The 16,243-nt window shown below is 41.3% G+C and overlaps 1 protein-coding gene across 2 annotated transcripts in view; it reads right to left on the reverse strand.

Moving 5' to 3' along the window:
- The window catches only part of sl (small wing phospholipase C gamma 1), an 89,052-nt gene that overhangs the window by 16,605 nt on the left and 56,204 nt on the right, over positions 1–16,243 (reverse strand). For both annotated transcript variants that reach the window (XM_075673482.1, XM_075673483.1), the window contains exons 25-29: positions 8,107–8,228; positions 7,288–7,333; positions 5,530–5,632; positions 3,041–3,155; positions 1,981–2,139 (exon numbers count right to left, since the gene is read on the reverse strand). In XM_075673482.1, coding sequence (XP_075529597.1) covers positions 1,981–2,139; positions 3,041–3,155; positions 5,530–5,632; positions 7,288–7,333; positions 8,107–8,228 — 545 coding nt within the window. The remainder of the gene's footprint in view (positions 1–1,980; positions 2,140–3,040; positions 3,156–5,529; positions 5,633–7,287; positions 7,334–8,106; positions 8,229–16,243) is intronic.

Here is a 16,243-nt window from a genome sequence, read left to right on the forward strand (position 1 = left end):
TCCAGGCTAGCTGTACACATGTTTTATGAGAAAAATCTGTTTGCAGTGTTATATTGTCACTGCATGTAGTTTTATTGTAATGTCTTAAAACACACTGCAGCAGCCATGACAGTTTCAAGGCATGTATTGACTAAGTTCCTCTAGCGAGCCCGAGCCGAATTTTTCAGCTCATGCAGTGCTCTACCATGAACTTTTTAAACCTATTAATGTCAAGAACAGATAGCCAGCCAATGTTCAGAACTTTTGGGAAATTAGTTGTACGTTAGATATTGTCAATAAGGTGTAGCACACCGCAGGCTGCGCCTTGCTTACTTAATGTGCTTTTACACTAAGTAGTCCTAACTCGTTTACAGCATCAATAACAATAAAGCCACTGGCTTGGTGAGGCTGACTTTTGTTTCTGGAAGTAGTGCATCAGAAGGGAGAGAGATCTGACAAGTGTAAAAAGTACAGAACTCAAATGCGATAGCAATGCATGCTCAAAAGAGTGACATTCTGATAACTCAAAGTTCACTGTAGATGAGTAGCTGGAAAAAAAAAAGCTACAGCAAAAAAATTTAATGAAACAGAGGTATGCATAAGCACAGGAAACTATTAAACCAGTAAGTACGTTCGATCCTGTCAGTAAATTAGACACCACTTAAGTCAGCACATTACAGTTCATTCATGTCAATTCAAACTTCCATGCCAGATTTTTGTCTGAATTATCCGAAACAGATTAAATAATTACATATAGCAGAATTATAGACAGATATACAGATATGCACGCATGGTCATGTTCAAATGGATGTACAACCAGAATAGGTATACAAACAAATACATGCAGAATCGGGTTGCTTTGGAGCAACTGTAACAGTGACGTCACTTCATACTTGTGCCTATAAAGATACACAGCAGCCTGAGTATTAAACTTGGGCATGTTTATACAATTTGTACCTCATGAAAGTGCCCTGATATCAATTCCTTTCTGCTTCATCCACCAGTGCATGAGAAGCTAAGAAGTTTGAATTAACCAAAATTCTTTGCTGCCTTTCTTTTTTTAAAATTAAAATTTTAAAATTAAGTTGCTTTAAGGTACATCGAAAATACAGCAGACACACTGAAACCTTGAAATTTGTCTCAATTAACTCAAATTTTAGTTATCAGAGTTTGCACTACTATCAGTCTACTGTACTTAATTTACCTATTGTCATTTCCTTTTTATTATGCAACATGGCAAAATGCGTGTCAGTAAACTTGAATGGCTTGCAGTCCACTGCGTGCTCACATATTACAATGCTACTTAGCTCTGCTCTTCACATTTCAAACCCATACCTTCCCGCACACTGACTTCCCTATTACTCTTACCCTAGCTCAATGCAAAGGAGGCCAGGCCAGGGCCTACTGCACTATATAGGTGGGGGTAAGTTAAGAAGCTAAATGCCAGTGTAGTCAATGGCAGTGAAGAAATTTAACACCGCAGTTTTCATGTGGTCTGCATTACTATTTACTGCTGTATGTTTAACAAGGTGCATGGCTACCTAGGGGATGTGTTCCATACAGTGCCCAGAAGCAAATTATTTAACACAGATAATTAGGACAATTTGGCCTATCCACTCTGTGCATTTCTTGGTGAAACACACAGAGTGGATAACCTGCTTGAAGAAACCTTTAAAGAGCAGAAAAAACTTCTCACCAAAACAAATTAAGCTGCACAACACACAGTGTAAAACAGCATGCATAAACAATTTTTGGGTTTTGTTATTGCAGCATACGCCGTGCATGCCTAGCCACTTGAGCTCAACAAATGTTGAGAATTCTGGCTAGATACTATGTATACTGTGATACAAAGCTGAACACAGATCTAATTATGCAAATTAATCTGTATAAAGACAACCATTGCATGCCGATGCGACAGTGACTAACCGATAACAAAGCTCAAGAAATAAAACAGCACACAATACTTTGATTGAAATATGGGACTTTAGTAAACCCACTTACCTGTTCTTAGGCAGCATACAGGGTAAGTGACCTGACCAAGAAAATTGGGGTCACCAAACATGTCCTCGTCTTGCACTACAAAGCGTAGAAGTGCCACGCTGGCATTGCAGATGTCAAACATGAACACCTCATTCCATACAGGATTTAAACCGTTATCCGCTGAAAAAAAATTAAAAAGAACAAAGAGAGAAGGAACATTTTATCTGGCAGTGCCAGAAAAGCAAAGCAACCTAGGACCCTATATACCAATAAAAACAAAGTACTTTGAACATAACAACTGAATACACAGTTTTATAAAACAGAAGGCACATCGATCAAGTTCAATGAATTCCAGCCAATCATCATTCATGCATGAGACACTGTTTTCAGAACATCACATTTTTCACAATACTGTGGTAGTGAAGAGGAAGCAATTAGAAGCATTCACCATGAGAACATAACACATCCTTGTATTATATGTCCATTTGTGTCAGTGTGTAATCTGCTAAGTAGCAAAGAGCCTCAAGCACAGTCATGAGCACAATTTTAATAACAGTTTTGAAGGTCAAACTACTGTAAAACACAGTATAGTGTAGGTGTTCTTTTCCTCAGCATGCCCTGTGGCAAATCCTTCAAATAAGAGTAAAATAAAATAAGAGAGAGAATGGGGCGGGAATAGGGGTCATGGTACTCCGTGAATTTGCAACAAGTGTCAAGGTTAACATGGATGGCACTTTCTGTGCAACTGATGCAGAAACTGCAGTATATCGTGACAGGTAAAAGAAAATCAACATAAGGCATATAGCAACATTAACTTCCAGTACAGTTTCTATACACACTGTTCATCAAAATATGCTCTTAAACAACTTCTTAATGAAACATATGAAATGCAAACTAATACATGAGAGAACTTGACTGTATTTTGTACTTTCTGTTTGGCTTTATGGTAAAAAAAAATTCTGGTAAAAGTCAGGCAATACAAGGCCAAATCACCAATCTCACAAACTGTCTCTTAGTGAACTTCTATGAGTAGTAGTTTCATGACGTCACTCTAAAAATAATAGAGCATTCCGTATCTTACGCATTGTTCCAGTTTTGTATTTACAGCTGTCATAATCTGCTCCAACAATCTCCACTTCCACAAATGGGCTGACAATGCCTCGTCCTGATTTCATGAGGTGACGTGCTGCGATGACCTGGGACACATTCAACACAGTAAAATAAATTATAGCATGCATAAACTTATTTTTTCATTCAACAGACTGCACTGACTAGTACCGCACTAAATGTAACAAATGTAACTACCAATTATTAACAAGTATTTGCAAGGGTGCAGGGATCCCGTCAAGCTTGTCAATTGACAAAGGTTTTTGTCCCTGTTCCCTGCATTTCTGATGTATGAAGTGCAGAAATAAATTGAATTGAACAACAGACATGCTGTGCTTTTATATATTATACATGGTATGCATATTAGATTGTTTTTACAATATTAGTTCGAAGAATATACCATATTTGTGTTTCTCCTACCGTCACTGTCCTTATCTTGGACTGAGCGCATCTTCGTAATCAACTTGTACCAACATGACATGATGCCATTTTTGCCTAGCCATTACATCTAGCATATATTATATACTGTTCATGTAAGTAAACTTGTTCTTACAAATAAAGTACTGGTATTTTCTTCTCATACAATTCTTCTTGCTAACATGAGATATGCTAAACCTTGTTATTATTTGTAATCAATTCTGTATTTTACTCTGTTAACGTTCATTTCCTGTTGCTTGTATACTGCCTTATTTGTATGCTACTGTTGCTTTGAGATGTTAACTATCATAACTGTTCTTGTACAGGAGGTCCCGATAGTCTCACTATGGGACGTACTTCTGTATACTTAATACTTGTAGTGTGACCCAACTTCTAACAGTAGATTCTGATTCTCTATGTAAACATGAAATCCATGACTGAAAGGTAGAGCTGAATAAAGAGTACATGATCATCAGCCTTACTAGATCAACTGCAAGACAAAGAACAAAGTCCTCCAATTACACATATTCTGCAATTACAACACTCACCACAGACCTAACACACTCCCCTATAGAATTACTGAAGAAGGCTTAAATACTTATTCTCAAGAGTCAGGCGAAGTTAGCACATCTAAAAGTCATGTACCAGTCACTACATAAGCAATTAAAGACAGGAACTTCTTGTTATACTGTATCATGAAATTCATGTCAAGGTTCATGTGCAAAAAACACTCTCACACTTACTTTTCTTACCCATTCCATATAGATGAGTTCAAATACACCTTTTTTCCTCAGGCAATAAGAAAATGGAACAACCCAACTCTGTGCATCATTTGTTGAGAGTGATATGCTTGCCTTGCAATCATGAACATAAGTTATTCTTTTGCTGCGAGTTCCTTAGTGTTTTTTATACCATGTCTTTACTACAGTATTACCAGTGATACACATGAAATAGTTTCTCTTTTGATAGTTGTGAATGACTTGCATGCCAGCAGCAGGAAATTCAGTGACTGTTTTGTATTTTCTCCCCCAACTCAGCCTTTGTTCTCTTCAGTATGTTACAGCATTGGCCATTGTGTCATTTCAGAAGTTTGCCTGAAATATTTCTCTTCATGTGGACCTCAATACTGCATTTCTTCTGTTACGAAATGCCATTGTTGACTTTGTACACAATATTTTTTTTAACCATTTCACCCTTCCTGTTATTATCTAGTTATTGACAGTATGCATCTACTATAGATTAATTTTGCATCATCACTTTACTTTCTATTATACAAATGTTACCTTTCATGGTGTCCATTCTGTGGCTCAAACAATCCACCAGTTTTACACATTGTGCACATCATGTACTATATTTTCCAAGTCCATCTCATCCTTAATTTCAGCTAGGCCATTACCAAATTTTGTTCACTTTTTAATCTATTACTTGAAGGTACACCTACCAGTGTCCCTTATGAGTGCTTACTGCCCTGCCCTCAATTTTCTTTTAGGACTTCAAGTTTAGGCCTAACAGGCGAGTGCTTGCAGAATACATTGTTCATATGCATTAAAAAAAGAATTACACCTACACAGAACTCCTTACTTTTGTCACATGAACTCAAACAGCAGCAATTTTATGTCACTTGAACAAAGCTTTTAACCATGATTAAATTTGGCTACAGCAAAATTAAGCTATCTGTAGGTGCTCTTTCCCCTTTGCTACTTTCATGCTTTGTTCATATTGAAGTGCTTCTTCAATTTTTTTAGTGTTCTAGTTTCAGACATGCTAAAAGAACAAATTCAGTGTGCTCTTATTTCAGTGTCACGTGAACGTTACTTTAGGGTGTCTTGCAGACGCTGCAGCTGCTGCTGTGATGGTTTCATGACATTTCACAGTTGATCACTAAGAGTCAGGCTTTGTTTTTCACTTAGCAAATATGGTTCCGCTAACTGCTAAAGGAAATCTGTAATATATGAAAGATCCTGGTTGAACATGGAAGACATATGCAGTGGCTGCAGATATGCAGTGAACAGCCTCGACAAAATAGGTGCTAGGAAACGAAGTTACCCTGATTGACAGCGTGACTGGGTGAACAGACTTCAGCGTAGTCCTGTCGTACGGGTCAAAACCATCATCATGCATGAAATCAGGTCGAAGTACATATCCACACCTTTAAAAGAAAAAAGGAAGAACGGATGAATGAACACTGGTAAAATGATCAGGTTTTGTAACAGAAAAAGATCAGGCCTCTCTCTGTCTCTCTCTCTCTCTTTGCAAAGATACCCTTCTTTTTATAGATGGCTAACATATCCCCAGTAATGGCCCTTTCAGCTACATTTAGTTTCAGTTACAGTTACTCTGGTTTCAGTTAGCTCTAAGAGTGTTTTTATTAAGTGCGGACGTTTATTACAGAGCACAAAACGTGAACATTAACTTCCAACCTTAAAGCTACAGAAGAATCTTATTTTCCTCTCCTTGTTCAATGTTACATTCACTGATTCATGAGGCTTAACATCACAAAACAATGCAGAGGCCATTAGAGCTGCAGTAGAAGAGGGCATTGGATTATTCTGGCCACCTAAAGCCCTTTAAAAGGCACCCATGGTATGGTGCACAATAATTTTTACATCCTGCCGCCACCTTAATGTGGCCACAGTGGCCAGGAATTGAACCCACAACCTTGCCCGTAGCAGCAGAGCATCGCAGCCACTGAACCACTGCGGCAGGCCCAATTTTACACTGTGCCCATAAAGCACCATAAATTTGTCCTTCAATTTACTCAACTTTTACAGTACAAAACGATTTTACTTTAAAAGCATAACTTGAGAGACCATATAATAGTATGTGTTGGCAAAGAATTAGTACTTTCAGCAGATCAGTGGTTTGTTGCTTTCACTTCTTGCCTATTCCATGCTTTCTTTTTTTGGTCTACTAAACGTAATGGATATATAACTTCAAAAATTATTTTTCTCAGAAGTTAAATTATGTAAATTCTGGGGTTTCATGACCCAAAACCACAATGTGATTATGAGGCCTGCTGTAGTGGGGGACTCCGGATTAATTTTGATTACCTGGGGTTGCACCCAATGACTACCACACTTGCACCATATGCACAGCTCACACGGGATTTTGCATTTCACCCCAATCGAAATGTGGCTGTCGCGGCCAGGGTTTGAACCCGCGCCCTTGTGTTTAGCAGTGCAACACCATAGCCACTATGCCACTACAGCAAGTTTTCCGGAGAAGTCCCTTTCTTGAACTTTCAAATGATACTGTTTAAAATAACATGTTTCTTTGGACTAGTTGATGCAACATTCGAAGTACGTACGAAGTGATCAGACGAAGAGACAGTAAGGAATGAGATAGGACAGCACTCTGTCCCATCTTGTTCATTACTATGTCTTCGTCGGTTCATGCTACACACACTTGGAGTATTTAAGATAGTCTCTTAACTGCTTATAAACACTGAAAGGCTAGTCTTTTTTCTCACTACTTTGACACAGAACAACATCAGACTCTATGGCATCAAGCAGTACAGCACTTCTTTGTGACTCAAGATAAGAACTAGAATGAATTGGTTTAATATATAATATGTACATTCATGAATATATAACAAGAAAAAATATCTACTGCACACTGTATGCTTGATGTTCACTTGTCTGAGTGTGAACAGGCACCCTAAATGGAAAGATAGCTCTAAGTTCATGAAATGAATGGAAAATTGGCACATCTGTTGGTTTACAAAAATGCAATGGACTTGAAATAAGCATTAAAAAAAGGTGCACACTATTTCGGAATATCACTGCATAATTGAGGGTAACTCACCGCCCATTCTGCAAGAACCGGCCTTGGTTAAGTTGCATTGGTCGGTCTGAAAGGCACAATTCCAGACTTGAATGACTGCTTTCCTATACATGATGACTAAGTAAGTGCATGAACTTTTTAATTCAGCAAAAGCACTGATTACAGATGATACACAGTTTTAATTAGCCATGCCACTACAAAAATGTTAGCACCCTGTCACTCAATGTTAATAGAAATGGGAAAACCAATGAGATTGGCAGAAAAGCCAAATGAAGGCAATAGTCAGCAATACCTTGGAAAGCGCTTAATAAAAGAAAGGTGTGGGGGGGGGGGGGGGGATCTGTCCGGACCGGACCAGTTTACATGACTCTCTCCAACAAAAGAACCCCACTGCTCAGGGCCTCCTCACTGTTTATGCTTAATCTATTCTAAAATTTATTTAAATGATGAAGTACCTGTTACACAATGATGCAAAGTGGCTACTTTTGCCAGCAAATAAATAAAATAAATAATAGATAATAGTAATGTGAAGGTCAACAGACGTCAACAAAATATGAAAGTCGAAGGGCAAAGGTGATAGAAGTAGGCCCAGAGATCAATTCACTACAGTAGTGTGCATATTAAAGCCATTCTATGCAGGGCAGGGCTGGGATAATGCAATGACTCTATTCCAATGCTATTCCTTTTTGCACTTTGTCAGTGGTCTGAGTGGCATACTGCCCAACCTATCACCGGGATTGATTGGCCACGAACAATGGATGATAAGAAAGGAATAGAATTAAAATGAATCCTTACATTATATCAGCCCAGAATATTGAGGCTTTTATAAATGTAACTCACCTGGCGTCTGGTAATTGAGAGCCACCATTTGACAGCCACAGTTCCACAAGTGCACGGGATCGTAGTTTGAGGAGTCAATGCGGCTGCCCTTTGGATATACGCGGCTAAACTGCAGTCGGTGGTATGTGGATCATCATTAAGGGCAATTAGTAATGTATGTCAAAGCTAGTTTCATTGCTTATTTATTTATAGCAGACTACCATTAATTAGATTTTTGGTTAATCTGAACCCGACCGAAGGTCCCAGCAGGCACCCATACATTTCTATGGGCCCAAACTCCCATTATTTCGATCTCAAAATTGGCCTTCACCACATAATTCGAACTTCATTAGCTTCGCCGCTATACAGCCACATTATGCGGGGAAGCATACCAAAAATGGAGAGGGGTTACCGTCACAGGACATAGCATGCATTCCTTAACAGGTGAGGCCTAAACTTGTAAAGGCTCATGGGACGTGTCATCTGCTCGGCACTTCCATTTCAACAGCTGATGGTTCCGGCACACAATTCTCCATTTGTGATGCCGGTCGCGCTTGCTCTTCCTTCACCTTCATGACAGGGCGTCGCCCATGCTGATAGTTTCTAGAGCCTTTGATGATCGCATCGATGACTGACCATGAAATTTGAGCATAGGCAATCACTTAAAATATTTTTTTTTAACTGAATCGGTCGAACATGTGAATTAGCTATGCGTGCTGTCACATTTTTGTGCTTATACTGAATAAGAAGTTGCAATTTGTTGTTAAGTGAATTCAGTTCGTGCCAATGACAATTTTTTTTTACTTAGTTCATCTGAATTTCACTAGGCTGATTCAAACATGCATGGTTTAGTAGTGGAGGCACTATAGGCTGATAAGTGGTTCCAATACAAGCCTTTTCTTGGCACAAGTGTCTTGGAACACCATTTAGGCAAGCACCTTATATGGTATAGCGACCTTAATTTGGTGTTCCATGCAAGATGACCAAGGTGTACTGGGAGGAATGAAAAGATGTAGACCATAATTTTTCTCGTATACTATGTGAAAGGCACATGAGGTGAGAAACACTAGGCTAATGATCACAAAGCTGTAGTGTTTTCCTTATAAAGAGACGTTGAAAGCACATTAAGACAGACTCAAGCGTGCGGGAAAGCCAACTGCAGTCGACGAACACTTCTAGTATGCCTCGCACTCCATATCTCACACAAATATCACAAAGTGTCCCAAACACCAGTGGTATACTGCAGCTTTGAACACATTGGAGACATTTATAACAAATGTTTTGGTTAAGTTGCAGAAAGAGATACTACGTTAAAACAAGGTTAAACCATGCCTACTGTGTGGTTAACGTCTTGTTATTACCCATGTTCCAGGAAATATTATCAGTAATGTGGACAGCAAGTTATTTTACAAGGCAACACATGTATGATTCATATGTAAATGACGCAAAACGTTTAAAGGTTACTTGTAAGATGATATAAAATTCCAAGTCGTACCAACTTGCCCAAGCATCTACTTTAGCAGCGACATAAAAGTTCGAAAAGCCAAATGAGTGGAAGGCATTTTTCTTAGGGAAAGACAAGGTTCTTAGCCGCTGTGCGCACTTGTACAACACTATTTATGAATGGCTAAGACAGGTGGACACGTAAGTGTATACAATTGGCTCTAGCACAAATTTGATAATTCACAATTAAAATGTTACAAAATCACGAACGTCCTTGACCCAAACATAAGCGACGTGAGAACAAGTGCGACTCATCATTCAAGATAAGCACGAAACTGCGACAGCACCCATGGCTAATTTAAATGTTCGATCGATCGGCTAAGAAAGTTATCTTAAGTGAGTGGGCTTCTTCGATTTTCCACTTCTGGCTACCCGCGGGCTGCCAGAGCCAGCCAGAGCGCCTTCGTTTTTCTCGGGTTGCTCCGCCCACCGCGCGACGCACTTCCGCCGGGCGTTCGTTTTGCTCGGGCTGGACGGTTCTGGCTACCCGCGGGCTGCCAGAACCTGCCAGGACGATTTTGGTCTGGCTGCTCTCTGGGAGTTCTCTGGCTAGCAGACGACTAAAAGAGGCGATGGGCGCTCGCCGCCATCTTTGCTGGGACTTCACAGATTGCAACGCGTGCGCTGGAGGACTTACATTTACCTCGCTCAGCCAACTGTCTACGGTCATCTTCGGATTTCCTTACTTCTAGCGTTATCTTTTTAGGTGCTAACGCTCCGTTCCGTATCGCGAAGCGGTGCGATACGAGCCGTGGTGAACCATTTGAAGCTTGTGTGTGTGTGTAAATGTTTGTGTGTCCCCTGATTGCTTCTTCGCGGTGGTGAACAGAGCGCCGCGCTCTCATGCGTGCATGTTAACTGCATCGTGTTCCACGCAAGTTGTAGACGCTCATTCACACATTGCGGTACATTTTGGGTTCGTCTTTCAGTGGTGGCGTTCCTTTTCTCATATATCGCGTGTGTATATCTCTCCTTTCTCTGCAGTTAGCGATAGCTTTGCAGCTAGCCCGTGTTCGCTCCGTCTCTCCATCGTATGCTTAGGTGGCAGCTCGAATCCGATATGTGTTCGAACTGCAGGCCATTGATATAATAATACACTGATGCACTCGGTACATTAGACACACGTACATTGGCTTATTGCTCTCATGATTGCGACCAATGTTTTTTGTGTGAAATGTTTCGTTGGTCACAAGCGACGTGCATTTTCATGCGCCAGCCGCGTCCCCAGCTCCTTAGGGTCAGAATGAGAAGCACCATCAGCCACAGCAGACTTTCTGAAATCAAAGCCCAAGCAGGTCGGCGCAAAATTTTATGCGTATGAGACATACCCGATAACCTGCTTTTTCATGTCTTGTGATGACACAGCGCCAACTCATCAATGTCGCCGGTGGGTGACGTGATCACTGCGAACAGGGATCTTCCAGCTATCGCTTTCAAGTATACAATCACGATTTCGCGTCTTGTCATCCGCCGCGTCGGAGGCCATCTGTTGCGCTGCGCAAGGCGAGGTTGGCCCAGTACGCGTCCTGCGCCGAGTCGCGCAAAATCGTGCGAAAGTGATCGTATTCCTGAATGCAACTATATATTTTTAAGCTGGTAATGCATAAATGGGCCGACTATGCCGAGCGCGCGCCGGCCTCGCCGGGCGCTGCCATGCTGGTAGCATGTTTACATTTGGCCTGCTGTACCGGCGTTCGATTTTGCAAACTTTGGCCAGGTTCGGGTTGTCTTGGGATCCCAGCCCACGTGACTTCCTGTCAGAACTGGAACTAGCTGGCTGCCAGCGGGCTGCCAGAACTCCGAAAATCAAAGAGGCCCACTGCCTGTGCTCAGATTCTGTGGTCAGTTATCGATGCGACCACCACGGGCCCTGGAAATTAGCAGCATGGGTGACACTTCGCTATGAAAGTGCACAGAGAGCAAGCATGACCGGCCCCATGAATGGAGAATCGTGCACTGGAACCATCATCTGTTGAACCGAAAGGGCCGAGCAGATGACACGTCCCATGAGCCTTTACGAGTTTATGCCTCAGCTATTATACACACATGCACATGCCGTATCCAGTCCCAGTACGGGCACCGAGACGCTAAATAAGCATGCTGGCAGCCATTCAGAGCTGTTTCTGACGTTTCTATGGCGCTTTGAGCCCTCGTTTCGCACACCATTCATGTCTCGTATATGAAACCATTAAAAGGGCATAGTATGCATTCCTTAATTATGCACGCACACGCCATGCACCGAGACGGGGAGAATCACCATCTGTCTTTGGGGCAGAAAGGAAGGTGGTAAGATGAAAAACTTAGAAAGCCAAGGGGACACTTAGGACCAACAAAAGAGCACAGGTCTATCTAAAACTCTGAAGGCCAGCCAGTAAACTTATTAGACATCTTGGAGCTCATACTGCAACTGGAGATGGGGCAAGTGCATTAAGGAACACATGCTATGTTTTAAAACAGTGGCAACATTCTCTGCGTGGCATGTTTCCCCGCATAACACGTCTGTGTTGTGGAGAAGCTAACTATAAAGGCAAATACTGCCAAGTGAATTAACGCCGTGTTTGGGTGTTTTTTTCTGTCTTTTGTTTAACTTGAACTGCTTCATTGGTCCCGTTGAGATCGAATTAAAGGAAGTCAAATGTATTTATTATTCAATGCTGGAACTACATTCGTGCATTGAGCATTAGGTTAGGGAGTACATGATTCCACGTAAAACATGTAAACAGCGCACGAACAATACAGTGCATGATACAACACAAAAAATTTAACACATCACAATATTAACACAGTGTTAACACTGCTGACAGCAAGAAAAACAAAACAAAAAAGGTCATCGCAAGCATCGTTCTGCTAGCAATTTCATTTTCCCGAGTGCTATGTGCGATCTCTAAATGCTGCGAAAAACATATCAGATATCAAAATGACGGCTTCAGGCAGTGTATTCCATTTGGTTATGCAGTGAGGGAAGAAATTTAAAAACAGATATGAAAAACTGGAATTCACATAACTTCCAACTATGACTGCTTTGTTATGACACAAAGGGTGGTAAGTCATATGCATTTATCATCATCAACAGCCTATTTTATGTCCACTGCAGGACGAAGGCCTCTCCCTGCGATCTCAAATTACCCCTGTCTTGCGCCAATTGATTCTAACTAGCACCCACAAATTTCCTTATTTCATCGCCCCACCTAGTTTTCTGCCGTTCTCTACTGCGCTTCTCTTCTCTGGTACCCATTCTGTAACCCTAATGGTCCAACGGTTATCTAACCTGCGCATTACATGACCTGCCCAGCGCCATTTTTTCTCTTAATGTCAATTAGAATATTGGCTATACCCATTTGCTCTCTGATCCAAACCTTTCTCTTTCTGTCTCTTAACGTTATGCCTAGTATTCTTCGTCCCATTGCTCTCTGTGCGGTCTTTTAACTTGTTCTCAAGCTTCTTTGTCAGTGTCCAAGTCTGCCCCATATATCAGCATCGGTAAAATGCACTGATTATGCATATTCCTTTCCAATGATAATGGTAAGCTTCCAGTCAGGAGCTGACAATGTCTGCCGTATGCGATCGAACCCATTTTTATTTTTCTATGAATTTCCTTCTCATGATCAGGGTTTCCTGTGATTAATTGACGTAGGTAAACATACTCTTTCACAGACTCTAGAGACTGACTGGCGATCCTGAACTCTTGTTCCCTTCCCCATTTATTCATCATTATCTTTGTCTTCTGCATATTAATCTCCAATCCCACTCTTACACTCTCTCTGTCATGGTCCTCAATCATTTGTTGTAATGCATCTGCAGTGTTGCTGAATAAAACAATATCATCGGCAAACCGAAGGTTGCTGAGGTAATCACCGTCAATCCTTACTCCCAAACCTTCCCATTTTAATAGCTTTAATACTTCTTCTAAGCACACAGTGAATAGCATTAGAGAGATTGTGTCTCCTTGTCTGAACCCTTTCTTTATAGGTATCTTCCTACTTGTGGAGAATTAAGGTAACTGTGGAATCTCTGTAGATATTTTCCAAGGTATTTACGTAAGCAGTGTGTACTCCTTGATTACGCAATGTCTCTATGACTGCTGGCACCTCTGCTGAATCAAATGCCTTTTCGTAATATATGAAAGCCATATAGAGAGGCTGATTGTACTCTGCGGATTTCTCACTTGCCTGATTGATGACATGGATCTGATCCACTGTAGAGTATCCCTTCCTGGAACCTGCCTGTTCCCTTGGTTGACAAAAGTCCAGTGTTGCCCTTATTCCATTGCAAATTATCTTGGTGAATATTTTATATAATACTGGGAGTAAGCTAATGGGCCTATAATATTTCAACTCTTTAACGTCTCCAATTTTGTGGATTAGTATAATGTTTGCATTCTTCCAATTTTCTGGGACCCTATCAGTCGACAGACACTTCGTATAAAGAGCCGCCAGTTTTCCAAGCATTATGTCTCCTCCATTTTTGATTAAATCGACTGTTATTCCCTCTTCTCCTGCTGCTCTTTCTCGTTTCATGTCTTGCAAGGCCCTTTCGACCACATCGCTAGTTATAGGAGGAGTTTCTGTATCCTGTTCATTACTGTTTCTAATTGAGGTATCCTGACTCCACTGGGTCAGTCTAGTATTCTTCTGCTGCTTTTACTATATCTTCAAGATTGCTGATAATATTACCCTGCTTATCTTTCAGTGCATACATCTTGGTTTGTCCTATGCCAAGTTTACTTCTCACTGATTTCAGGCTGCGTCCCTTTTTTACAGCTTCTTCAGTCTTTCTCACGTTACAGTTTGGATATCATTTATCTTCGCCTTGATCAGTTTTGACAGTTCCGCAAATTCTATTTTATCTCTTGAGTTAGACACTTTCATTCTTTGTCATTTCTTCATTAGGTCCTTTGTTACTTAGGAGAGCTTGCCTTCTGGCTGCCTTGATGCCTTGCCTCCCACTTCAATTGCTGCCTCTGAAGCCAGCCTAGTTAGTTTCGTTCATTACCTCTATGTCATCATCATTATCTCTCTGTTCTAAGGCTGCATATTTGTTTGCAAGTACCAGACTGAGTTTGTCTGCTTCTACCTAATTTGTCTGATCACTTCTACATCCTGCACTATGCTGGGATCGGCAGAAAGTACAAAATCAATTTCACTTCTTGTTTCACCATTAGGGCTTTTCCAGTTCCACTTTCTGTTGCTATGCTGCCTGAAAAAGGGGTTCATTATTCTCAGCTTATTCCTTTCAGTGAATTCTACCAGCATCTCTGCTCTAGCATTCCTAGAATCGAGGCCGTAGTTGCCTTGATCAGTTTTGACAGTTCCGCGAATTCTATCTTATCTCTTGAGTTAGACACTTTCATTCTTTGTCATTTCTTCATTAGGTCCTTTGTTACTTAGGAGAGCTTGCCTTCTGGCTGCCTTGATGCCTTGCCTCCCACTTCAATTGCTGCCTCTGAAGCCAGCCTAGTTAGTTTCATTCATTACCTCTATGTCATCATCATTATCTCTCTGTTCTAAGGCTGCATATTTGTTTGCAAGTACCAGCCTGAGTTTGTCTGCTTCTACCTAATTTGTCTGATCACTTCTACATCCTGCACTATGCTGGGATCGGCAGAAAGTACAAAATCAATTTCACTTCTTGTTTCACCATTAGGGCTTTTCCAGTTCCACTTTCTGTTGCTATGCTGCCTGAAAAAGGGGTTCATTATTCTCAGCTTATTCCTTTCAGTGAATTCTACCAGCATCTCTGCTCTAGCATTCCTAGAATCGAGGCCGTAGTTGCCAATTGCTTGTTCACCAGCCTGTTTTTCCCCCACTTTTGCATTGAAGTCACCCGTTACTACGGTATACTAAGTTTGCACTTTTCTTACCACTAATTCAACATCTTCATAAAGTTGATCTATGACTGGATGTTGGAGCATAGGCTTATACTATCTTTAATTTATACCTCTTATTAAGTTTGATTACGACTACTGCTACCCTCTCATTAATGCTGTAGAATTCGTCAATGTTGCCCGCTATGTCCTTATGGATTAGGAATCCTACCCCGTATTGCTTCTTATCTGGGAGACCTCTATAGCAGAGGACATGGCCGTTAGTCAGCACTGTATAAGCCTCACCAGTTCTTCTAACCTCACTTAGGCCAATGATATCCCAAACAATGTCTGATAGTTCCTCAAAGAGTCCTGCTAAGCTAGCCTAACTTGACAGAGCTAGGGTGTTAAAGGCTGACAGGGTCAGTTTCCACTGGCGGCCTGTCCGGGTCCAGAGATTCTTAGCACCCATTGCTGCGTTACAGGTGTGACCGCCGCCTTGGTCAGGTGCTCCGCAGCTGCTGGGGACTGAGGGTCATTGGTTTATCGAATGAGTCATTAGGGAGTTAGTGGCTGAATTGGCCAGGGAGGCCAATTCCTGTTCTGGTGAGGGAGTGTCCTTGTTGAAGCTTAGTGGGCCTTCCTAATTTGGTTGTACCTGGATTAATATAGCCCCACTCGCTCTCGGCATCTTTTTCCGGTGTCAGGCGTCACTCCAAGCCTGCAGATGTAGTGCACTGGAGGAGGTCAAAGTCAGGCACACCATCAACAGATTAAAAAAAAAAAAGGAGGATTGAACTTCTGACTATTGCAACCGAGCATTCGACATAGCTTAGTCAGATAACCCCGCAG

The sequence above is a fragment of the Dermacentor variabilis genome, chromosome 1 (genome assembly GCF_050947875.1).
Source record: "Dermacentor variabilis isolate Ectoservices chromosome 1, ASM5094787v1, whole genome shotgun sequence".
Classification (NCBI taxonomy): domain Eukaryota; kingdom Metazoa; phylum Arthropoda; class Arachnida; order Ixodida; family Ixodidae; genus Dermacentor; species Dermacentor variabilis.